At 38.2% G+C, this 26,886-nt stretch overlaps 1 protein-coding gene across 4 annotated transcripts in view; it reads left to right on the top strand.

Moving 5' to 3' along the window:
* The window catches only part of PTPN13 (protein tyrosine phosphatase non-receptor type 13), a 128,732-nt gene that overhangs the window by 24,089 nt on the left and 77,757 nt on the right, over positions 1–26,886 (top strand). For all 4 annotated transcript variants that reach the window (XM_052773046.1, XM_052773065.1, XM_052773056.1 and 1 more), the window contains 5 exons: positions 3,703–3,822; positions 13,501–13,670; positions 19,917–19,982; positions 22,477–22,662; positions 25,395–25,488. In XM_052773046.1, coding sequence (XP_052629006.1) covers positions 3,708–3,822; positions 13,501–13,670; positions 19,917–19,982; positions 22,477–22,662; positions 25,395–25,488 — 631 coding nt within the window. In that variant the 5' untranslated portion in view covers positions 3,703–3,707. The remainder of the gene's footprint in view (positions 1–3,702; positions 3,823–13,500; positions 13,671–19,916; positions 19,983–22,476; positions 22,663–25,394; positions 25,489–26,886) is intronic.

Raw genomic sequence — 26,886 nt, 5'->3', positions numbered from 1 at the left:
GAGTTCTTAGCCATAGGAGTTTAAATACACGTTTTAAATGGTGATTAATTTTAATTGGAAAATGAATGTTATACAACTATATAGCCACAGATGTAACTGCAGTTAGAGGGCTAAGATGTGAAGATAGGCAGTCCGTATAGTTTTGATATGGTATTCTAAAAAACCTTTATATGTTTTTCTCTTACCTAATTTACTTTGCAGTTTATTATGTTGCAATTTATCAAAATGTTCAGGCATTACACAAAACCAAAAGCTTTTGTATGTATTGAGCACTTGGCACTTCAGCTTCTGTATTCACAAAGGACCAGACACAATTGAAGGCTCCCAGAATCTCAGGAGACAGCAAATTCAGAAGAATTGTGCATTGCAAACATTATCATTCCTACAAATTGTTCCTTTCTCCTTGTGGAAAACATCCATCTCAAACTGGTGGGGAAGAAGTATGTTTTGAGCCGGGCACTTCTCTGTCAGCTTCATCATATTAAATTAATGGTCCCTGGCAGCTAACAGGTGGACTGTACAGATAGAGAACTCTGGCCACACATTTGCCTGCAAACACTTCACCCCAACTTGCTTCAGTCAGTTCCCCGGTGACAGAGAACCATGTCATGGAAGCTTTAATCTTCATAATGAATGCATTGGCCTGCTCTTTGCTGTGACAGGCAAGCACTGCAGCTTCAAGATAGGTTTGAGGAAGAAAAGTTACAGGAAAAGTTACCAAAAAGTTACTGAAACAGATACATGTCAATGAGTGTCCCACTCAAATCCCAACTTGTGCCATTTTGCATGTGTCTGTGTTTTTAATGATTGATTGTTGCGGACACATATTTAGCTAACGGTCGCAAAAGCATTCCAGATGCCTTTAGAAGGCCTTGAACAGAATAAACAAGAAGACAAAAAAAGGAAAGATGCCAACTAGAAGAACACAGGTGCACATTCCAAGATAAGGGGAACTTGGCATGAAGAACCTCAATTCGGCAGTTTATCTTGACCAATTAGGCTGAGACAAGTTTCGCATGTTTTAGTTAGTATAACCAATTGTGTGCTATGTTTATGCGCGTGTACAGAGTTAGTATAACCAATTGTGTCCTATGTTTATGCGCGTGTACAGAGTTAGTATAACCACTTATATTTTAGCTTATGGCGCATGGACAGCTGATGTTTAGCTTGACAAGGTATATAAGCACGCTATTTGGGCAATAAAGGGAGAACAACTTTAACCGTATCGGTGTCCGGTTGTTACTCGGCTCACGTCTCCAGATGGTTCCCTGCTACAATTGATGTTTTGTTGTATTCTGTTTGGGCTCTCAAAACCAATTTGAAATGTTTTGGGTTTGGTGTGTTGTGATGTTTGGTTTTATTTGTCAAGCTACTGCTGTCTGTAATATACAAACAGATCTTGTTGCTTACACTGCTGCGGCTGAGGCCTGTGTGGCTGGGTGGATATTCATACACTTACTGTGATCAAGAAATTGTTTTCTGTAGGATTCTTTTACTGTTGATATAACATGTTTGGGAGTTTGAGCAGACATGCTTATGGTCTTTGTAGTGATGTTAAATAGGGAATCAGCTTATATCTGCTACAGAACAGTCTACACTATTCTTTAATCACAGCTGAAAGGAATTGTGATTTTGCAGGATGGGGAAAAGGGGAGTGGCAGAGGAGGAATGGGGGTGGATTTTTGTTGGTGATGTTATGCTCAGCATATGTCCTTTAGAGTATTTAGCACCAAAAGTTTTCATTTGTAGATTATATATTTTTAGTCCCTAGGAGAAGACAAGATCTTTTAACCTGAATAATTCACTTAGATTCTAGATGTACATACTGAAATTTGAGACAGTGCTGTGAAATCACAAAATTTCCTGGTATGGATGTTAAACCAGACACTCTATGCTGGGTGTATGTGAATCTCATACTGACTAGAAACATATTTATCTCTGGCTTTCCGTCCATTTATTGCAAGTCTGTGTTGGTCTCTAGCTTTCCATTTTGAATGGTGTATTTATTTTTCTCTTTGGGGATTCAGATTTCATCTTTCTTTTAAATGTGGTCTGGATCTGTTTTCCCTTCCATTATCTTTTGATGATGACTTTTGAACATTAATTGTTGAAAATATATCTGGCCTAGTAAATATGCAGAATAATTGAGTACTAAAAACTGGCAAGCTGTGACGTAAGGAAAAATAAGCTGTGATGAAATGCAGCAAGCAATATGTAATTTTTCAATAACATAGTATAGAATTCTAGCTGAAAAGGCTCTGGGTAGTACTTTAGCAAGTATCTTCAAAGCCCATGTTTTCAGCTAGAAACTGCAGGGTATTCAGCCTTTTATATTGCCATTATATGGGTATGAGCTTGGTTATTTGGAAGTAGAAAAACATGGAAGGCATGAAACTGCCTAGACAGTTGGGAAACTGAATATAGCTGGTCAGCCTGTCCTCCTTGGAAATTGTTAGATTAATATCCATGAGTGTACATCTGAGCCAGGATTGTATGCTGATGGGGAGACTCCAGCTAGTTTACTGGAAAGGAGGGGGAGGAACCTCCAGCAGTACTGTTGGGTCATCTAAAGGTGTTGAGTCATCTAAAGGTGTTGATTCTAGTTACTGATCTCAGGACAATATGCGTTGCTTGTGGAACTGTCTTTTCCATTTCCAGCAGCAGCTCTGGAGCCTTTGAGACCTAACAAACTCATCACTGATGACTGCCAATATACCTTAGGCTTTTGCTGCAGCTCACTGCCTCAAGAATTTATTCTTTGTGCTTTGGAGAGAAGCAGAGAGCAAAGCAACTGCAGCTGCATCTCAATTGGAAATATAAATTGGCCTGAGTGCTCAATCTGAGAACATCTAGTGTCCACAGAAAGTTGAAGTGATTAAGTAGGCACATGATTGATTTGCTCCTGAGCTTACCAAAATGATGAAGCTTTGACTTTGCCAGAATATTTAGGGATGTGTTCTCCACTTCTAAAAATGGTTGTGGTTTTGGACAACCAAATATCATATTGTGGTATGGTGAAAATGATCTAATTCTTTGAAAAAATATTAAGGCCTGACCTCTTTTACCTGGGGAAGGAAGTCTTTATTTGTTTTCTGGGGATGTAATACGTAGAGTGCCACTAACAATTTTACTTTGTTTTCTTAAATGTATGAAGAAACTGAACAAAGGAGATAACTATCAGTTCCACAGCTAGCTTGCTTTCTTGCATGTTTGCAGGCAGTGCTTCTTATTGTTTGGTCATGAGATAATATAAACAGCCTTGTGAAAATATATCGGAAGAAGAGCTTCCTTTCCTAACAGCAGCTTGACTGACTTAAACCTGTCAAAATAATGTTAATAGCTGATTTACATTAATAGATCTGTAACTACTAATCATTCAATCATTTTTTTAAACAGAGCAAACTCTTGCCCATAGCGTATGGACTAATGCCAGCTTGTTGAGTTTATTGATTTAGTAGCCTACAGTATTAATATGGTAATAATATCGTTGTGTTAACCCAAGTTTTTCTTCTTCATAATAGCAGGTGCTCAAAGTTCTTTATTGTCATGGTGAATGTTTCGTAGTATTTATATTTGATGGGTTCTATTAATGTTAGAGAATTTTTGTGACAGAGTTGAACATGGGTTATTACTACTTAAGTATTACATGCAAGGAGAAAATAACTCTTATGTATTCTTAAATCACTCTGTCTTATTTCCCAGGTAACATGCATGTGTCACTGGCAGAGGCTCTGGAGGTTCGGGGAGGGCCATTGCAAGAAGAGGAAATATGGGCTATTTTGAATCAAAGTGCAGAGAGCCTTCAAGAGCTATTCAGAAAAGGTAAGCATTTTTAAATACTGATATATACAGAACTGAAAACATCTTGGTTATGTTTACGTGCCATATAAGTAAACTCCCTTGTTCCTCCTAGGCTCTAAATCCAAATAATAACTTGCTCCTAGGTTACCTTTGGGTAAAATGCCTAGCTGCACCCCAGCCCAAAGGATGTTTTCAACCATCACTTCATGTTCTGTCAGGACCTGCAGCACATTCAGTTTCATGTGGTAACAGCTTCACTTTGGTAGGAAGCTACCACAGAGTCTTTACATTATTTTAGACTCATTGAAATGAGATAGAAACACAGAAAAAATGATAAATAAGTCTGAGACCATTGGAGCACTTTGGTCCTGAAGGGGACATAGAAACAGGTATGGTACAGTGCAGTCATGACCGGTCTGCTCTGAAGAGATATAGCCTCAAGTGAGGCAAAGGGCTGAAAACTTGAAAACTGAAAACTTGACCAAAGGGCTGGGTGTCATTCCCCAGCATGCAATTAGCAAGACATACATAGCAACTGAGAGGAATGTGGTGGCTTGTTGTACTTTAAAGGAGTAGAAGTATCTCTTCTCCCCCATCGCCCCAAATTAGTAGGCTCTAAGTTGAGCATCTGCAATACTGCTAATAATTATATGTTTTAGCACTAGGTCTAAGTATGGAACGCTTCCTCTTCCTTACATTTCCCTTTCTGTTCTTTAAAATTTGCAAATCCTTAAGCTCCTTCCCCCCTTTTTTCTTTTTATAGCAATAAAAGCTGAACTCCAATATTGAACTTTGTTGACATCTTTAACCTGGCCTCAGATAGAGTATATGTTCCCATGATACATCTTCATATTTCAGCAAATGGGGGTCATCTCCTTATATCTAAGCATGCATATGTAAGCTTTTTGAGTTTTATTCAGGAAAAATCAAAAGCTCACACTTTGAAAATAGCCATTGTTTTGCCACATGACTATGCAAGGGGCACATCTTCATTATTGAGGACAAAATTTATTGTATCTTTTGCATGTATTTGGCTTACAATTTCATCAAGATTCAACATTTAAGTTGTTTGGGGTCTTTTGTTGGTTGTTTTTTTTTTTTTAAGATTTGTTTTAGACAATCTGTCAAGTCAGACAGTAAGTCTGTCTTGTACATTGGACAACCTCTGAAAGTGTTCTCTGTTGGATACTTCTCAAAGACTCCAAAGGTGGCAGATGTGGGCAGAAACTGCCATATGGTGTTTGATTTCTAATCAAGCTTGACTTAGCATTATAGATATGAAATTTTATCAATTTCTCTGAAATATTTTTTGGTAGGCAAATTATGGGTAGTTTTGATATGCCATACAAATTTCCCTTTTCCCCTTCACCAGCGAGCTCACAGGCCACGTGTGGTAAGAAGTGTTCCCTATTAGGAATTCTGAGTTTATTGTTGCAATTTGACCGACTGCCCTGTCCTTCTGCTTGTATTGCAGAAAAGGGAAAGCTGGCATCTTTCCTCTCTCTTTCTCTCTTTGTTGTCTCTTAGACAGAATCAGAGGAATGATTTTTTTAAGAGGGCAGGTTGTTGAGACCAGTCGAGACCTTGACTAAAGAGAGATCTTGAATGATTAGAGGCTTACTCTTGTACACTTTACAGGAATCCAACACATTGAGCTCCATCTTGAAATCTACCTGAAAGATCACAGTAGCATGAGTATATAGTAGTGAAACCACTTAAGACATTATCCTAGGTCTAAATTCTTTTCAAGAAGGAAGCCTCCACTGAAAACAAGAGCTCACCCTTTCTTGGCCTAAGAGTAGTGCAGAAAAGAGTTATCATAATTACTGTGAAGGCTGCATCCAAGCATTGAGAATGAGAACACAGCTCTCCTTCAGAGGGACAAGTACTGAAATATGAAGCACAAAATGGAAATCTGCCCCAAGACTTCTGGTATGTGCTTTTAAGGTAAGGGAATGTTTGCCAGCCAAGACTGGCTAAGTTGGCAGAAGTTTCTGGTCTTACTTCCTATCAGTGAAGACCAAAACACAAATTCAGATAAAATCAGTGCCAGAAGAATCTGTCTCTTCTTGGAGATGAAGCTGTTTCATTGAGTCATTTTCTGCTAATTCAGCAAACTATTTTCAGTTGCATGCTGTTAATTAACCTGGGATATAGCCCAGCGGTAAAATGCACTTCAAGAGACACCCAAATGAAAGAGCTTTACTATGTAGCTAGGGTTGACAAAGGCAATCTAGTTCCTCCCAGCAAGATTAGGATAATCAGACAGTCTTTAATGAAGATTTGGCTTTACCAAGAAACCTTTTTTGGTCATCCTGAATATCAGTTTCTGTGCTGGCTTGTAAAGATGAGTTGCAGAGATGCAGGAGCAGGGAATGCAGAGGTTCCTGTAGGCTTGTCTGACTCAATTTTGTTCTTTATTTGTGGAGGACCTGTAGCAAACAGGGGATCCTAGAGAAATCCTGTTTTCCTTGGTCAAATTTCAGACCTAGCATACAGCATAGAAGAGTTATTCTATGGCAGAGGGTGAGTTTCCAAAGTTTTACAGAACTTGACCAATTGCTCCTGGGCAGATGGCAGTGAGGCAAGCTCCTAGCTTCTGCAAGTTCACAGCATGCTCAGCTCTGACCAGTCTCAGAGATGCTCTTTTCTTCCTCCTTTCATAGGTCTGGAGTCCCTGAACATGTTCTGTAACAGAATCTAAGCTTTGATGAGCATTTTCTATATTAAGTTTCTTTAAAAAAATAAAATAAGGCATATTGTTCAACAGTTTATGGTCCAGCTGTTTTGCAATGAGGGGGTTAAAAAGGCCATGGAAATCAACTCTTAAATTGTCATCTATTGGCAACCTCCCCACACCAGCCCAGCAACCACACACACTTAAAGGAATTACCAGCCCAAGTAACCATTCATTTATTTATGTAATCCTGGATGAGTTTTGGTAGCCTGTTTGAAGTTGAGAATCCTTGCTATTACTCCATCAACTAAGAACGTGTTCTTCAATTGATTTGTTACTTAAACTAGTTCCAGGAAGTAGGGAAAAATGCCCAAAACAAGCTTCTGTTACAGATTTGGTGACTTCTTGGTTTATAAAAGTTCTGCATGTCTTTTAGTGAGTGTATCTTCTTATCCATCAAAGCACTGAATAAAAGCAGCAGAGAATGAAAATCCATGTCTTACATGGTTAATCACATATCATACCATGTCTAATTCGGTGGCTGATACAGAAATGTGCATATTTTTATGCTTATTTGTATTTACAATTCTAACAGGTGTTGAACTCCTTAAAAATACTTTGCAAATTGATTTCAATCATTATAAGCAATGAAAGATTAGATTGAAAAGCCCAGTTACTAATTACTGATTTAGAAGATCAACTCTGGTAGCTGTCTTGTCAGCATATTATAAGCTGTTAAATAGAGGAGAAAGACAATCTAGTACTCAGTTGCAGGTCTGACATCAGTTCTACTAGTGACGTTGAGATTAATCTGGAGATTTGAAAAGGCCGATACCAGACCCGCCCTTCTCTTACATCTGTTTAATTATCTGCAATAACTATTTTGTTGTTGAGAGGGTGTATCAGCTGTTTCAGACATGCTGTATCTTGTATTCAGTACTCCATGAGGTCAAAGGAACAGGTCTTTGAAGTGAAGTATCTTAAATGTGAGCATGTAAGTGTAAAGCGCATGCTGTGCTCTCTGCTGCTGAGAATTATAAACCAGGTGTCCCTCTAATTTGGTAGGTTTAACTGGAAAAGATTTATCAAAACTTGAAAGTGGAAAGACTTCATATGTCACTTAGGCCACTCCTATGCTAAAGTGTGTAATGTGGATTCTGAAAATAGTTGGACCTTATGTTTCAAGACATGTTTAAAGGGAGGGGGAAGAGAAGGGGAAAAAAATGAGTCTGATAATGGAAAGGCAGGTGGAGCAAAGAAAGAGACACTTTACAAATTGACTGTCTTGCAAATTTGTATATGGGAAATTATTTACATAAAGAAAAGTTACATCATCTGAAAGTGGATGTGAAGAAGGACAATTGTGGTTTTGGGGGACCTGTAAATCTTGTTGACAGTCATTCTATTGCATCTGCTTAGCTTGGGTAAGTATAACGAAAAGAAGGAAGGCGAAGTGTGAAACGTGTTGATAGGACTAGTGGTGGGTCCCAAGTAGTTGTAGACCTAGTTGGGATGGAGGGGGAAGTGGATTGTTTTGGTTGACAAGAGGGACAATGCAATAGGAGGGGGGGAAAAATAAATCCTTATTTTCCAGCCACTCCTTGCTGGCAGGTTTGTTTTTTCCCTTTACCAATAACTGCTGAGGAACAATTTTTTTTTCACTTTCTGGTAACATTTGATCTTTTGGTTGCTGAGAAGGAAAGAGATCAAGCTTTTGTGGGTTTCAGTGATACTTTTTTTCTTCTTTTTTTTAAATCCCCCTGCCCGCCAAGTGAGGCATGGTTACTACTCGATCTCTTTCCAGACCTCTCTGCTGGATGTGGTCAAGGTAACAATAAAGTGTAGTGTGGTATTATGCTTACTGGGGAACATCTGGGGAACAACATCGGTGATCTCAGAAACTGATTGTTCACCCTTGCTCCAGTATTCTCAGGAAAGAGTAAATTTCAGTTAGCCTCTCAGTGTTTCTTACTGTGTTGCTGGTTTCCAAGTGGCTCAGTCTCACACCAGAGCTCTCTGCTCAGTCCCATCCCTTTGTGCCCAAGGGAGAAGGAGCTTCCCCTGCACACCAGGATTGCAGGGACATGCTGCACCGGCTCAAAGGAGTACAGGATTTACAGTGTAAGTGGTCCCTTGTGCTGGCATAATCCTGGCCTGTCTAGAGATGCATCGGTGGTTTGCCTGCCTCCAACCTGGCCTAAGTATAAAAATCTTCAGGTTCCTTTGTGCTAGGAGAAATCTTGCTTCTTGCAGGGAGAGCTATAGACCGAAGCAAAGAGAAAGATGAGCCGAGTGTTGAAAACCTTGTGTATGTTTTTGGGTTGTTCTGTGCTTTTTTTAAGGTATTTTTTTTGTGTCCTGGAAGAGCCGAAATGTACATCACTTCTGACTGTTTTTTGCTAACGGCTGCGGCCTAAGAGAGAGTAGGAGAAAACAAAACTGAAGGAGCTTGAATTGTGTATGTAGTTTGGGAATTCAAATTTACCTGCCATCAATATTGTAAAATGGATCCATTTTAAATTTCTAGCTGAACTTACTGTCTTTTATAATGCGGTAGGGTTTTTTCATCTTTGGATGCTTGTATCCTGTTAAACCATGTAAAGGACTGTTTTAAAAGTCTTTCATTTGTTTGGCCAGGGCTATGTAACTGAAGATTATTTCAGTTTTTATTGCATTTAAAACCAGTACACTCACTTTAAGACAGACCACACTATTTATCTCTGTCTTGGCACTGCTTGATAAACTGTGCTCTGCAAGTGTTTTGTTACTACGTTGCATAGTTCTGGAGTTAACTCAGAAGGCGAGCAGCTCTAGCCCAGTTGAAAACTTACTGATAGAAGGTTGTCTAGGAGCCATATCCTGAATTCCAGTGCTTTTAGAAAGAGGGGGTTGAATCTCTTTTTTTTGTCATTTCCCCTTGTGTTTTGGGGAGTATGTTTCCCTTACTGCTCTTGTAAATTCTTCTGAAAGTGTAAACAGAACATGACATGAATATTATGACTGGAAACTAGTTTCTGTTGTTTTCCTATGGTCCCTGACTATTTGATGCATTGCATCTTTGTTACTTTTTTTTTTTCCCATGGTACAAACATGTGAAAGGGTAAGAGAAGAGTTACTTAAAAATATTTTTCTTAGGTTAAATCTGCATAGTAGGAGGTTTGAGACCAGTTATTTTGATTTATGATGCATGCCTCAAGGAAGGAAATGGAGAATGACTTATTTAATTCTCATCCTTTGTAACAGTCGATTAGATTCCCAAAGTTGTGATGTAGGCAGTATGATCTGCTGTATTAGTTAAAAGCTACTAGAAGAGGAAGCTAAGAAAATGTCAATAAAACAAGCTTGGCAAAATCAGCCCTTTTTCTAAACTTATAATTAACCATGTTTATTGTACATTGTTTCAGATCATGAAGATTGTTGAGTGTGGATGGAAGTATTTTACGTGAATCAATAAATTCAGCCTTTACATCTGTAGGGGACAAATGCATGCTCCAAAGTTTGTTTAAAACAATATTGGGAAGACTTCAGACTAAATGTGGTCGGTTTTTTTGGTTTGTTTTATTCTTTGTTTTGTTTTGGGTTTGGTTTTGGTTTGGGTTTATTTTGGGGGTTTTTTTTGTTTTTTTAGTTGTTCTTAAAACTAAATCATGTTTCTGTCTCATTAACTCTTGTTTCTGTAGTATGTTTCAGCATATGAAGAGTTCATATGTATTTAAAATCTTTGTCATACAAAATGTTAAGTTAAGGATAAAGCCTCCACATTACTTAAGGTTCCCGAGTTGGTACTTTTAAGCAGAAATCTTGTAATATTTTAAAATGTTAATTTTTTTATATCAGTGGTGCATACACACAGAACTAGTAAAAAAACCCAGTCGTTACCTGCAGGGTTATTTTTGGAAGTTGTTGGCCAACTAGGGTCATCTTTCTAAAAATGTTTTGCTATATAGTGTAATATTTTCTTACATATGTATAATAGGAAGGGTCTTTCCATCTTTACATTTCTTTTGTTTATCGTCTGAACTTACTGCCACAACAGTGAACACCAGTTCTGTGTTATTTCAGAGGAAGTAGGGTTAGAGGTGTAGTACAAAATGTCATCTCTTGGGACTGGGAGGATCAGATAATGTTATTTTTATTCTTAATTAAAATTTTATTTAATTCAGTTGATTGAAGTAAATTTTCACTACTTTCACCATACATGGTGTTTAAAGTTCTTGCTGGGGGAGTTTTCTTCAGCTCATCTTATTTCTAAATCTACGTTTTTGATGGCTTTTTCACAATATGAGATATTTCTAAACTCCGATTTTGAAGTTGGCCATGCTAAGAGAAGGTGTCTGTAGAGGTAATGTGATTTGCTTCATGCCAAGTGTCTTGCCACCACACACTGTGGTGAAACCATGATCTCAGACATGATTCATTATTTTTACTACTATATCAAGCAGATATTTTGTCATGGCCATTAAAGAGAGTGATTCCAGGCTTAAATCTTTTTGTAGCTAGGGCTCGATTGGATAGCTGTGGGGAAGAGGGAAAACGTGTACTGCGGTGTAAGGATTGGTAATTACTGTCTGCATGAAATTTAGAATTTCTTCTCTTGACCAAATTTATGCGATGTTGTTCAAGTAGCTCAGCAAATGCAATTCGTTTGTTGTTGGTTGGATTTTATTTTTTATAACACCTTGATAAATTCAGTATTTGGAAGTATTTGAAGTCACACTGGAGGAAGTCTAGAAACGGATACTTGTACAGCTTTAGTTGAGCTGTATGTTTTATTTAGTTTAGCTTATATTGACATTGTTAGGTTCAAGTAACATATATTGCTTTTTCCCTTGCGATTTTACTTACTGAAATAGGATAGGAAAACCCCCTGAGATATTGTCTTCTATCTATAAGAGAGATATCATGTATGGTTTTATATTTGATATTTTTAGGGTGTTTTGGGACTTTTTGTTTTGTGTGTGTGACAAAGACTTCTGGTTTCAGTGGAGAGCTCAGCAGTTCTGTGTGAGAGCTTAAATTGGTTTAGCCTACATGATCAGAGATACCATCTATCAATTACTTATTTCTTTTGGATCCAGGCAGGAAAGCCAGAGCAATGAAATACACTCCCCTGAGGCAAGAAGACTGAGCCTCTCTTGTATGTCATAAAAAGCAGAGCAGAGGGAAGACAGTTCTGCACTGTGAATCCTAAGCTTGTCATACTGGCTTTCACCAAAACTCACTGGCGTTTTAAAATCCATTAGAAAAACTGTAACAAACTGCTTTGGTTCTCAGGTGATTAAACAACTTGAAATAACTACTTGAAGTAGACTCTGTAGGATCTTTCAATTTCTAGAATGTTTGTTGCCCTCAGTGGCATCTCTTCCTTTTTAAAGCAAAATTCTGCATAGCGATTTAAGGTATGTTAGAAAAATGTGTGTGTTAGTCTTAGACTGAAAAATGAATTATGGAGTTCTCTACTGAATGATATCTCTTGTACACGTTGGCAGGAAGGGAAGCTTTCTGAGCTTCGGGATCTAAAAGTTGGGAATGTTTTTCTGGATAATTGTACTACCAAGTTATTAGTACAGTTTTGCTTTGGTATCACAGAATGTAGAAAGCCTAAAAGGAATTTCTTCGCTTCTTTGGGAGGAAGGGGAGTTGAAGAAATTGAAGGGCTTACTTGGTAGATCCTTTTACATCTGATACCTGCAAGCAGTAATTTAATACATTTGCTCAGAGATTAGAATTATTCTAGATTACAAGATAATTGAACAGGCTAGGAACCAGCACTGTAGGAACATTCTGAGCTGATAGGACAGTGGAAAATGTTGTTAGTGGCAGAGCTGAAGGAGGAGATTATTATGCGGCTGTTGTTGCTTACTGTGTAGAGGGAAAGACTTATCATTCAAATGCATGTTTCCTTAGATCTTTGATAAATCATGTAGCAGAAAACAGAGCAACTGCATGTTTGCCTATGGAAAAATAAGTTAACTTTTATTTTTACTTAGATAAAAGCTTATGCCTCCTTCAATGAAATTGAGTTGATTTACTGTTTGAGGTGTAGAAAAAAATATTTTGACTCAAGGAAATGGTCTCTCTTTTTCCTGCCTTAGTTAACTTTTACTTTCAAGGTAGATTTTGGGGTTTAACACCTTGCCCCGTACAAGCAGCCTGTTTCTCTCCCCACACCCGTCCCCCACCTCGCCCCCATTCCCCCCCCCCCCCCCTTTATTTTAGTAGGTCTGTGGCCAGAAGTTTGACAGCAGTATTATCAGACATCAAAAACCTAGCTGGCAAATTGCATATTCATGGTGTAGGAAGTCTTCTTTGTCACTTTTGGTTCTCCGATTTCAGTGCTTGCTTTGCTATTTTCAAGTATTATTCACAGGGTTTGAATGGGTGATCTTACTAAGGTTTCAGGTTTATTCTTTGCCCACTTCCACTGCTGCCTAGAATTATTCTTTTCTTTTTCACTTTTGAAATATTTATTTTTTTCTTTAGGCTAAAAAGGACTTCTGTGCCCCAAAACTGTTCCATTTTGTCCAGTTCTATCAGCTACTCTAATAAGGAGTATTTAATCTCTCTATTAACTTTGTCTTCTCTCTTCAGATCATTGCTGCTGTAGCAGTGTTATATTAGTGTAGCAGTTAACTCCATTCTTATTGTAGGAATTAGCCTTAATGACATACACACTACAAAATGTGATCATTTTATATGTCAACTGTAACATAAATGAAATAACCTGAGGACAGGAGAGCTTGTGACTATTTTAGCAGTCTCTTCCTGAGCTTGCTGGTATGAATAATAGCAAAGAATAGTCAAAAAAGATAGATGTTACTCCTTAGTGTGATTAAAATTGAGGTGGTGGTTATGGTTATGAAGTAACACAGGTGGAAAAGGAAGCATGAATCTATTCCAATAATAATATTGTAGACTGATATTAAACGTGTCTTTGAACAAATAAAATAACATCAAGCAAGGGCATCGAAAAACGTTGTTTTAATTTCAGGTTTTGGGGTTTTTTTTCCCTTCAAATACAGCTGATCCTACTGCTCTGGGATTCATCATTTCTCCATGGTCTCTCCTGTTGCTTCCATCTGGCAGTGTATCATTTACTGATGAAAATGTCTCCCAACAAGACCTGCGAGCATTCACAGCACCAGAGGTTCTGCAGAACCATTCTCTATCATCTCTGTCAGATGTTGAAAAGGTACAGTACCTCTTCCTTGGCAGACAGCTGTTGTCTTTTGCTGTTGATCCCTTCACAAAATAGTTTTAAACTGTCCTTTTTATTTCCCTGTGCTTCTTGATCTGTATGTGTAATTGTTAATTTCTTTTGTGAGCGGCAGAGGGATCCTCCTACTTTGTTTTTGTCCGTAAAAGTGGAATAGTGATTATGGTTGTATGCACTTATGAAGAAGTATCTGTGTGTAGGTTCTTGTCATGTGTGTGCTACTGACAGCCATACTTGGGCAATTGCTGCACAGAATAACTGACCATCGAACTAGTAGTAAGCAAGACTTCGCCTTCTTTTTCTGAAAGATTTCAGTGACATCAACAATTTTAATTTATTAAAATTTTTTTGGCAAAGTGCATCTGAGAGGTCATTAAAGGAATTACTCAAGCAGTCTAGGGCTTCAAAAGATGGGATATTCCTGCACTCATCTCAGAAGAAAAAGGTTGTTTTAGTTAATGTAAGTATTCCTCAGTTGTATGGAAAATTGTTCCTTTCCAACTTCCTTCTTTAACTCTTCCCCAAGGGTAGATGTGCAGGCAGTTAAGGTTTGCATATGTGATCTCCTCCAGGTCGTTGGTAAGCACAGTCAAAATGACTAGCTTCTCAAATGTTTTCTTAACAACAATTGATTGCAAATGGTAAAGCTGTCCCCAGAAAACCATTCCCTTGGCCTAGTCAAAGATTTTTAGAGGTGGGAATAAGAAGGAAGCTGAGCTCTATTTCCATCTCCTTGGCTTCTTTGGATTGATAATCCTTAGAAAAGGAAGCTAGCCACAGCCAGTGTTGTAATCTGGGAACAATTATGACATTTGGCAGTCTTCCTTCAGGAAGAACAGCAACCTGCTCTTACTCCAGAGGAAACTGTTATTGGCATCAATTGCTGTTGTGTGCACAAGGACTATTAAAACTTGTTTTTCTGTGTTGAATATTTTGTGTTTGCAGCTTTTTTTCTTCTAAACCTTGTGTATAGTCAGTTTTCTTTAGAACTATATCACCAAATACCTACCAAAAATCACTGTTTCCTCAGTTACTCACAAGCCCTTAGACATCCTTCTTGTCCTGCAGTATAGTCAAAATTAATGGTATAATAAAATATGTATATAATTTTATTTATGACAAGACTATAAGCAATTAGCAACCTACGTTGAAAGTTTTAATAGAGAAATAAAAATAACACTGACATCAATGCAAATTTGGGATCAGTTATGTAGGATGCAGCTGCCAAGCTTTGTAGTCATACTGTTGGAGTTGTTTATCGTCTTTCAAGAGCGACAACACTGTTGAAGACAGTTATGTTCCCTCTAGTGCCAACTCTGAAGCTAATATACAAACCAGGCCTTTAAAAACGTCAGAAACAAGTTTTGAAATGACACGTTTGTGACCTTCATCAGAGCTGATTGCTTTCTTTGTTCTGTGCTAGTATTCATTCAGTATGTTACTTTTTTCTTTTTGAAATAAATAGAGAACTGTTACTATTAAAAGCCATACTATGATGTTTCTTTATCTTAATCTTTAGGAAGGAAATACTCAGAGGGACCACTGTGGCCTATAAACTCCAGCACAGAGCATGTCAATAGGCGATGACCAAATACTGGCATTCTGCACATATGCAGCGCTGATTAATCCTCTCCGATTATGATTATGTGAAATTTATTTCATGGTATCAGTATAACCTTGCTTGCTGGAAGGTGATGACAAAATTGAGACTCTAGGCTGCAGTAATTGTGTTGCTGTTTTCATTGGGAAACAATTGGATGTGGAAATAGACAAGCTTTGGCTTTAAGCAAATTACTCATACAGACATGTATAAACTAAATAACACCCTTTAGCTTGTGGTATTCATCTTTAGCATTAGGTTGAAGCTTCAGGCTTTGGGCTTGAGATGCATTAACCTGTTTTGTGTTTGAACTCTACTTGATTTCTGCATGTGTTTTGCACACACTGCAGGGGGGAAATTAACTGTTCTGATAGCCTGGAATGGTGCAAAACATTTGAAGAAAACTTGCTGCTACCATTCTTGTTCTCGGTTTAAAGCCTTGTGGATAAATCACATAGCTGTTCTCCCAGTCTGGTAGTCATGTCTGGGTGCAGTGAAGGGCAGCCATAAACTGAAGATGGGATCTGTGAGTTACTCATCCTGCATTCGCTCATGTGAGACCCTCCAGTTGAATTCTTAGAAATATACCACTGTGTACAAAGAATTGAAGTCTTTTCATGATGGCAATGGTATATACCAGTATATGTAAAAATAATCTTTGATAATGCATCAGAAAAAAAAAAAAAAGACGGGACTATCTGTAATACTGGTCTATAGTCCCCCAGTTGGGAGCAACACAGTACAGTATGTTTGTGCGAAATGCTTCAAACACATCAAACCTCTTGAGTTTATTTGCTTACTTGCTTATATGGAAGGAGAAAGCTACCTGAAACATAGTTTTGTACAAAAACTTGTGTCCTATTATGGCTTTATTAGTTTAAGTTTGTAGGGCTGATAAATAGCTTATGTGTGCAGCCTTCTCTTTTTGAATGTTTCCCTTTATGTTTGTGTTAAACTGTGTGTTGGATGGTATACTGGTTATTTGTCTTGATATGTTGACTTCATGTTTCTTAGATCTTGCTTTGCACATGCTGACTGTGGTAACTTTTAACATATTTAAACTTTTTATTTTTTGTTCTTTCACAACTTGCTGTAGCTCACCAAATTCACTTACTGGAGATCTTTGGTGTTTTCCTTTTTGGTGGTTGTTCTGAAATCGGACCATGTCTGAAAGCTGCTGAAGGCAGAAAAGCATCTTGTTTCTTAAGGCCTTGTAACAGACGGTGACAGGGCTGCATTTGTCTCTTGAATTATGAATTTACTTGCTAACACAAAGTAACAGTGTATTCAAGGATATATATTAGAAAAAATGATAGTCAGTGAATACCCTTTTGATTCTAAGACACCCAGTCAATTTGAATACAAAATAAGTGTGAGGTAACTGCAAGCTTATTGGAAATAGAGTAAGCAAACTGTTCAAAATTATAATGAAAGATTAATTTGGGAAATTAATTTGATGTTGATTTATATATTGTGGAAAATACTAGAAGTATCATAAAACAAAAATGAACTAGAATTTTTGAATAAATGCTTTCATTTTTAAGAGATGCATGTTATGCCTCTAAATCAAAAGGTTACCCCATATGGAGAGAGAGAAGGGTATTTTAAATATGAATGCTTATTAGGTAGTATTGTACAAAACCACGAGTTACTAGTCATTTGAAATTAGCAAAATTCTTGGATTTTTACAATACAATTTATCAATAGATGTTTTTTGCCTGGTTTTCATGCCAGAATTCTCTCTTATGTAAGGAACTTGATGTAATGCTGCACAAACCTCAAGCAGTGGTGATCTTTTAAACAGACTGTTGTGGGATTTATTCCCCTTTCTCCTGACTATCTGACACAACCTAAGGCTGTCAAACTATAATAAGCAGTTAGAAATTCCTAAGTGGAACTGTCAAACACCAGTTGAGCAGCAATATGACTAATTATCTGATTTTTGAAGTTGAGGTGTAGTAGGGTAGCATGTTTTAGTTTAGAGGTCTGATTGTGTGGTTGTACAATAATATTTTTGTTAAGGATGATGCACTCCTCTGTTTTGGAAATATCTTCCATTATGTTGAAGCTTAGAATCATGGAATGATAGAATATCCTGAGTTGGAAGGGACCTGCAAGGATCATTGAGTCCAGCTCCAGACTCTACAGAGGGCAACCCAAACATTAAATCATATATCTAAGAGCATTGTCCAAATGCTTCTTGAACACCAACAGGCTTAGGACCATGACCACTTCTCTGATTAGAATCAATAATTTTGATAATAAACTTTTTAAGTGCTGTTCTTGCATTTTGGGGGGACAGGAGAGGTTGGAGGGCTTTTTTTGGGCAAATTTTTTGTTTGGTTGGTTTTGTGTGGTTTTTTGTTAGTTTTCTTTTTTTTTCTGAAAAGTTTTTTTTGCATGCATTTATTACCCTGAAAGTATATTCACCTTTTTCTGTATAGCTGTGGTATATCTGGATATGTAAGGAAGACTTTCTAGTGACTTTCTAGTATTTCAGTTGAAAGGGTAATGGGTAATAAACTAGATATGGAACAATTTTCACAGTATTTGCAAGATAATGTTTCTGCTTGAATGGGGCAGTGGTATTAACTGAGAACCCTTGATGCTTGTCTGTGACTTCTGTCCTATTCTGTTCTTTGCATGGAACAGAGACACCTTACTTTCGTGGCCAGTGTTTGCTTTCTGGGAGAGGAGGCAGATGGGTGAGCCCTTGTTAGGTACACAGTACTGGCTACATATTTGCATCTAGCATAAAGCTGTGTTTCATCTGCAGGGGTGTACAACTGTGCTGCAGTCCTGCCAGAAAATGCCACTGGCAACAAAATTTGCTGCCTTATTTTCCCTTCTGAGCACGATTGCAAAGAAATTCTCCATGGTTCTGCTCCAGCTTTATCGCAAAGGAAAACATTGCTTCTGTATTTTTCTCTGGCTGAATATCTTTCTTGCACATCTGTGTCTGAATGCACACCAGCTGACCCCCTTCCTCTGTCTTCAGTGTTTTCTCAGTCAACTGGACTGAACTGTACTAGTAAGTAATCATGTGTAAGCAGTATCTGGTGTATTGCTGCCTTTTACTGATGGAAACCTTTCTGTCCTGCGCCGACTTATATGCTGTGCTAGACAGAGACCATCCAACAAGATTTAAGTGGCAGAAGTTTAGGGTTGGAGTGCTTCTCTGAGTACGTTGAATTCCAATTTTATATTAATAAAGCACATTGAATTTACAAGAACAATTTTAATAACGTGTTGCTTCTAAGTGTATTTAGTAATTACTTCCTTACCCTGTCACAAAGCTGTGTATTGCTCTTCCGAATACATAAAAAGGAAGCTTCTGGTTTGCGGCATAAATCTAAAAATACATCATACTTGTGTTTTGGGGTTAATTCCTGGCATAGTGCAGTAATGGTATAATGTCTTTCAAGCAATCTGGTCTAAAAAGAAAAACATTTATGCATCATCCTTTTTCAGAGTCTTTGAGAATATATTTTGTTGTCTTGAGTAGGCTGAGAGACTTCTCAGTACAGAGATGAATTCTCTTGTACGACCTTAACCTAGTTCTAGATATATGATTTGTAACAACTCTATGTATTTAGTATGGGAAGAATAAAATTATTTTTATCATTTCATAGGTTCTGTTGAGTCCATCCATTACCTTTGTACACTCAATTTACACCAAAGTTTTTAAAATCTCTGAGTCTGGACAGATCTTGTCAATGTATATATCTAGGACTTAAGTAAGATGTTTTGCTTTTAGTTAGTGAAGAGGCTGACTTAACTGAATCGCTTCTAATTTATCGCTGTCCCTGTAATCGTTGTTCATTGCTTGCACAATTATTTAATAAACTTGTTGCTTTAAGTAGCACAAATATTACTTATAACTTGATAGAAAGAGCCATCACTAGCGTATGTTACTTATACAGTCCAGAATGACTGATTATTTTTTTTTTTCTGCACTTACCTGTTTTATTTTCACAGTCACCTTCAGGGGCAGTATGTGTTTGTGCTATTAATTCTGCAGTATTTAATATATCTTTAACATATTAAGCCCATCAGGACAGGGAAAGAAACCTTTAATGTCGTTAATGTTGATATGAATTGTTAATTATACATGCAATGATTAATGTATTTGTATCTTAAAATATCAATAATAGATTAAGGTGACTGCTTTTACATTGATACTCTTATGTTCATTCCTTTTTTTCCTTTGATCCCAATCTTAGGGATCTCTTGACAGTAGCAGCCCACTGTTTGAGTCCTGCTAAGGTCTGCCTTGCCTTCAGACTAAAGTTTTAAGGATCCTTGGACACAACCATGCAGTCTGTACCTCACACCAGGCTGATCGCATGGATTACATCTGTTTCTGGCTTCAATGTGAGATGAAAGCTTAAAATTGAACGGAGAAGACAGAGGCACTGGTTAGATGCAGTATGTGTTGTAGCGGTAGGATTTGCTTCTCTGACCCTCACGGCAAAGGAGAACAATTTGAAAGACAACTGAGCTTAAATACCAGGAATATATATAGGCAAAATGATGTTAAGTTAGTTGCTCTACTTTAAAGTTCTGCTTTGTGTTTCCAGTCCTGTTCAATGAGTTGACAAATGTCTTGTGTCTTATGACAGGTCCATATTTATTCTCTTGGTATGGCACTCTTTTGGGGAGCTGACCATGAAGTTCCTCAAAGTCAGGTAAGTTTAGATTTGGTTTTGTTTAATATTGCAACTTCAGACTTGATAGTTTGACTGTATCTGCATTTGAGTTAACATGGCAAGGTGTCATAATGATACACTGAAGAGTAAGATTTCTTCCCTGTACTTAGAGCTTTTTCCTGTGGGGTGTGTGAGGGTGGTGGTAGTGTTGTCTTGCAGAAAGAAGGTGCTGATACTACATTTCTGTTAGTTTCCATGAAGATATATCTGGGCTAGTCTATCCTGTAGTGTCGCAGGCTGAAAGACAACAGTTTAAGCTGCTGACAAAGGAGAAAATGAGTTGTTTTGGTTTAGGCTTATATAAAAACAAATATTTAAATAACATTGTTGCTTTACTCATAATAAAGCAACTTGTTCTCTATGCTGCTGTAACTTCTGTGAGTCTGTACTTGGCACATACAGATACTTTACATTACACAATGACAAAGGGTATGAATTGTTTGGAACAGGGAGTAGACTTTTGCTATTGATTGACTTGTCAGTCAATGCAGACACAGTTGCAGACTGCTTAGAGCCAAGTGTTATTGCACAATGGGGTTATTTCACACACCCAGCAGAACTCCTAGACTGTCTTTCCAAAACTGACTGAAGGTGATGTGATTCATCATCTTCCTGGGTGCTCCTTCCCCGCCCGCAATTAAACTTCTAGAAGTCAATATCTAAAAGCGTGAAAATAAGATGAAATGCATCCAAAAAATCATTTAATGATGGACTTGGAATTGTGGCATTTGGCAGAGCATTGTGCAGCTCAAGGAGATAAGCTATTTCTGTTTCATATTTGGGTTCAGTCCTACTAGTTGGTGTTATGTGCAAGGGTAAGGAAGGAAATTTTGAAAGGCTTTTTGGCAATTTAAGTGTTCAGTTCCTAATATTTTCTTTAACAGAGTGGTAGTTGGGTTCTCAGTTATACTGATTTGGAAGTAGCTGCCTGAATGCAAAAGTCAGAAAATTTGAAGCTATGACCGTTTTAGGGATACTTATTTGTAATACCTACTGTGCCTGTCCCAAAAGCCCCAGTATTTTCTTAGACAGCTATCCCCTTTCTTTGCTCTCCTGTCTTGTAGGACATGAAAGGAACAGTATTCAGCAGTAGTGGGAGAGTGACTTAAGGTAGGTAGAAGTAGGTGTTGAGCAGAAAGTAGGCGTGTATTTCAGTCCCCTTTTTCTTTGTTTCTTCCTTTGGTATTAGATTGAAGCAACAGTTTCACAGTAATGCAGTGGGAAGGAGTGCTCTACCTTTTGATACAACAATATTTTTCCAAAGACAGTGTGGTGAGGTATGCCTGGAAAGAAAGGGGGAGCAGAAGCCTAGAGTTTACCTTTGGGATGTTCTCATGCAGTGCCTCTGCCCTGTGGAGTTAGTGGAGGCAAAAGGACAGTCTATGTATGGCATTACTTCTAAGTGTTAATTTACATGTGCAGATTTTCCCATTTTAAAAAATTTTTTTTTCCATATTTGCCTGCCTATGTTGGTTAATGAGCTGCTTCTCTGCTGGGAGCGTGGTTGAATACAAAACTCATTTTTACGATTAGTTAGAAGTGCTAAACAGATAGGTGGGAAAAGCCTATGTTAATTAAATCAGGGTGGTCCAGAATACTTTTTTTTTTTTTTTTTTATGGTACAGTTTAAGAGTACTAATACAGGGAAGATTGTAAGATTGTAATGGTTTGAAGTGCTCTGTGATGCAAAAAGCATGACAATGCTTGTACTTTGTGGGTAACCACCCACTTTGGGAGAGTTGCAGATCAGAAAGCTCAAGTCCCAAGTGCCTGCGGCGTCTGAGAACAAGTGTTATCACTAACTATTGCATACCCTGAGGAGTGATATTCCACATACAGTGTGCTGGATTAACTGAATGGGTAGAGGAGAATTAAATCTAGATGGTTCTTAACTGTATGGGTGTTGTCCTGCAACTATGAAGCTCTGGTTCCTTAACCAATGGCTTTGTTGTTTTATTCCTTACTTTTTTCTTGATATTATTTGATGATGTCACTGGACTTTGGAAATGCTAACGCAGCTGCTGCAAAATATTGGTGAGATGAGGAACTGTAGAAAATGAGCATAGCAGAGAGAGGGTTACAATATGATTGTAATGAGGATTGAATTTTATGCTTGTGACTGGCAGAATGTTCAAAAACAACAAAGAAAACTTCCTCTGAACCTTTTCTCTAGTCATTAAGCCCTTGAGAAAGGAAGGCGTTGGTGTCCTGACCTTACAGTTCAGGCAGTTTGCTTGGACCAGATTGTTGTAGAGTAGGAATTGAATCTAGATGCTGAATGCCTGTCCCCTGATCTAGAACTGCTATTTTTTCACCACCTAGATGGTGACTTTCAAATTGGCACGCAGATAATGTAGGCAATAAGTCTCGTGAATAGTTATTTTACTGTGTTGAATGTCTTTTGTCTCTGTGTGTACCACAAGTCACTATTAAAACTGCTTTTCCTATCCCTCCTGGTTTTGTTTGTCACTAGCCTATCAAACTTGGAGATCATCTCAACAGCATACTTCTCGGCATGTGTGAAGATGTCATTTATGCCCGTGTATCTGTACGGACTGTTCTGGATGCTTGCAGTGCCCACATAAGGAACAGTAACTGTGCCCCGTCTTTTTCATATGTGAAACAATTGGTCAGACTGGTTCTGGGAAGTCTATCTGGGGTAAGTCTGTGTCAGCATTTGAGGAATAATAGAGATGAGCAGGAAGAGAGCAAAGGTGCTAATTCAGAGTCACTCTGCAGTCATTCTTCCTCTTATTTTACTATGTTGCAATTTTGATAAGGATGAGTGTTGAAAGGAGAGAATTGCGTCTCTCCCCTTGTAACAGTTTGTGCACTTGACAATTCCTCCTGGAATATGCATTCACGACTGCTGATTCTGAGGAATTTGATTTTGTGAACTGTTTGTCTTCATTGAAAGAAAAGTAGAGAAAAATGGGAGAGCAAAAAAGATGATGAACTCTGGGGCAAGCCTTAGACTTGTTGCTACTTGAAATGCTTAAAAAATTATTGCTGTGGATTTTCTTTTTTAAAGCTATGCTTGACTTTTGGGGAGTTGCTTATTAACAGGAAGAGGGACTTTTTAGACGGTGTGCCAATTCTCTTGCACTTCTGCTCAGCTCTTGGATATGATAATTGTGGAGGATGTTATTGTCTAATGATGACAAATGCATTGAACTCTTTTCAAGAGTGAAGGAAACTACATGAACTCATCTTGCAAAGTTACTATTCCTGACAGGCAACCTCTCCCTTCACCTAAACCATTACAACATAACTTCAGAATAGTTAAATAATTTCAAGACTCTGAGTAGAAAGGAAGGCGGTAAATTGTCGATATTGTTAGATTGTTCTCTGGCCAATACTTGCTTTCTTTGTGTTCTGTTTATAATTATGACAAATGATGAGCAGTTTATTATTGCTGGAATGATATCCCATGATGGTCCTGAATTTTATCTGGTTTTATATCATTGAAACTCCTTTTTTTAATCTTATAGGGGTTATGCCAATGTAAAAATTGGTGTCTGGCAAGACAGCACTGTAATTGCAAGAAAAATGTTTGACTTAATAATGCTTTCTTTTTTAAAAAAAATTGTTATGATCTAATTGTTAGGTAGTTTGTTCATAAATCTGGTTTGGAAGTGCTTGTACAAGGTGAGAGGTCCCAGCATTTGTCTAATATTTGGCAGCAGCTGATTACGACAGGCCTCCAGAAATAGTGCTGAGCCTAAGCTTCACAAAGCATTGTATAGTTTGTGAGGCTATGTTTGTCAGTCTGGTGCTCCTTGTTGTAATGTCTGAAGTCTTGTGTAGTTGCTGAGTGGAGCTAGTCTGTGATTCAATGAAATAAATTAAAATATTAAAAAAAAGATCCAAACCTTAAATTGGGCCACAAGCTATAGAAACAACCACTGTTGAGAGCGAGTCATTAGTCTCCAAGTTCTTAATGGCCCTTTCTGCTTAGCAATTTTTCTGCTTTTCCTCATCTTGTTCTTGTCAGCAGGCTTTCAGAGGGAGTCTGAGGTTAGTGTGGCAGACTAATCTAGACCAGCCTGCCAAAGACAGCAACAGTGGTCCCAAATGCATATACTGAAATCCAGCGGAGAGCTGAATCCAGCAAGTGTGTTCCTGTCTGCTATACCATGTTCATAATGAAGGAGTGGGACTACTGGCGGTTATCCAGTGCTGAAGTTTTGCTAATCTTCTAGATTTCCTCTGCCAGTAACCTTTTTAACCTAATTCATAACGTGTGTTGGCTTTGCAAGAAGACAAGAACAATATAGCCAGATAGAACCGAGTGTTAACAGAACAATGATGACATTGCTGTGCTGCTGTGTTGTCATGCAGCTTAGCTAGCCATCCCTGCTGTTTTTAATGTTTAGTGCTCTGTATGTGTGCTGGAATTTTTAAGTTAATAAGAAAAGCACATAAAATTGTTTTTTCAGAACTGTAGTACAACTTGCTATTCCAAGATCAGCATGCATCCAATCTTGATTGGCCTTATCAAAGGCTAAGAGAGGTCATTTGGTGGTCTATGAAGCACAGCTGAGAGGTCCTGTTTGAATGTTTTCACTTTCCATGTTAATATCCTTTGTAAAGGGCAATATGGCACAGGACTGATTCAATCTATTTAATGTTAATTGAGTTGCATTGCAACTGTGATGGATAGAAGGCTGCTTGATTTCTCTTTCCCACCTCCCAGCTAAGCCACTGTCCAAGTTATGCCAATTCCCACTGTAGCAAAAGATCTCACTAAAGATTCTTTGTTGTAGCAAATAAACTCTTCTTTGAATGACTGTACATGTGAAATAATTGTATTTTTTTTTTTTTAGGGAAGTAGCAATTAAAAAAAAAAAGTTAAAATTTAATGGGAGTAGTTAAGCCTGACACACGAAAGGAATGTGCCTGGGGGGCTAAAGAAGAGACGTCTCACAAATGCATGAGATTTTACATGTGTAGTAAGTTGTGTGAGGTATCAGCCTAAAACTATCAGGTACAAGACAGTTCTTCTGTTACACAGAAAACTCATCAGACCAATCACAAGTTCCAGTCATGTTGCAACCACAGAACATGGTTTTCAAGTGTTGCTGTATCTTGTTTGCTGTAGGGGTAGAATGTATTTAAGTTACATGCTTGTGAACTTAATTTAGACTTAGTGGAAAAAAGTAGACCAAGTGTGTAGTAAAAATAATGCATAGATTATTCAAATAGGGTTAATTCCAGGGGATGGTCTCACTGATGAACCTGGTTTTTATCAAAAAAGTTTAAACTTCCACTCTGAACTTGAACTTAACTGTTTGGCAATGACTTACCTTGTGCATTTATGTAACGGACACTTTTTTCATACTAATGGGTGCTCTTTCAATATTTGACTTTGCATTACTGCCTGTTTTGCAGGTGGATCAGCTTTCTTGCAATGGGGAGAGAAAATTGCAGCCAGACAGGAGCCAGGCTATTCGGGAGCGGCTGAGGGGAAAAGGACTTCCCACAGGTAAGTGCTTCGTTGCAGTAAGGGTTATGGCAATAAATACAGCCCTGTGGAAGGCCAAGTTTGGGTATGTTTTGTGGCCAAAGAAATTGAATAGTGGAGGACTTGCTGACATTCACAGAACTCTGATGGTACAGTGTCTAGCTAAGTGTTGGTGATGGTGACATGAGCATAATTGTTTCAAGAAAATACATGTCTTTTTCTACTTCAGTCCTGATGATAGGAACAGATTTTAAAGGTTCTGAGCCAAAAGTTTTCTTTTTGGAGAAAGGGAATCTTCAGCTGAAGGTAGGTCAGCTAGAGGAACAGGAAGCAGCTTTTCTTTGTTCCCTCTTTCCTGTGGACTCTGCTTTCTCTTCATAGCTCTAGTTGCACGCAGCCTCTTTCCCTGCTTCCCATGCAGCCCTGGACTCTTTTCTCTGCACACAAAGCTTTTTTCTGACTCCTCTTTTTTCCTGAAGAGAAGTATTCTATGTTCCATCACAGTTCTGCTGTGCTTTGACAGTGTGAGGTGGACAAAGAGGCCAGGTAGGGTTGTACTGTTACTTCAGGGAAGTAAGGAAAGAGGAAACTGGGCAGGGCCATGGAGGAGACAGACTGTTTCAGGGGCAAACTGTTGCTGTTGCCACTGTGGAGGAAAAGGGATAAAAGTTGACAGCTGATGCTGGCCATGACCATAAGTGTTAGGGACACAGGGTTTTCATCCACCTCACGTTATCTCCCTGCCTGTTTACCACCAGTAGACTTGGAACAAAGTTACGTTGCTGATGTGCTTGTGTTGCTCCTCTGTTTTTTAGTTTTCTGTCAAGCACCTGTGCAGTGAATTGCAGGAACCAAAATAATCCATGGATTTGTCAGTGGCAATAGAAACTGCAAAAGTTAGACATGAGTCTGGCCAGGCATTGGTGGTCTTCATTTATTGATTCTTTAGAGATGAGTCCTAGATTAGGCTACGTTTTGATATAAAAACCTTATGTCAATGGTTGCCAGCCCTTCCAGTATGGCGCTACGTGTTTAGGAACAGTTTCTGGTACAAGCTGTCTCTTCATTTTCTGGCACAAATGCACTGTTCTTACAGCTTTCTCAGGGGCCTTGTTTTCTTACTGGCTTTTTTCTTCTTCTTTTCCAGAATATTTCTGTAGCAATAGGAAGATCTGTAGAAATACAGGGTTTGGGACTGGATCAATCTAGTTGACTGGATTTGTAAACCATGTAATACCTTTCTTTCTGAACTTCTTAAGCTCTTTCTTAAAATGATTTTTTTCTGTGGTTCCCACCTGTTGTGGTTTAAGCCCAGCTGGCAATAAAGCACCATGAGGCTGCTTGCTCACTCCTCCCCCCCACCCCGGTGGAATGGGAAGGGGAAAATATAATTAAAAGCTCGTGAGTAGACAGAAGGAC

The sequence above is a fragment of the Harpia harpyja genome, chromosome 2 (genome assembly GCF_026419915.1).
Source record: "Harpia harpyja isolate bHarHar1 chromosome 2, bHarHar1 primary haplotype, whole genome shotgun sequence".
NCBI classification, from domain to species: Eukaryota; Metazoa; Chordata; class Aves; order Accipitriformes; family Accipitridae; genus Harpia; species Harpia harpyja.
The sequence above is the reverse complement of the archived record's forward strand: the minus strand, read 5'-3'. Positions and strand labels throughout refer to the sequence as shown.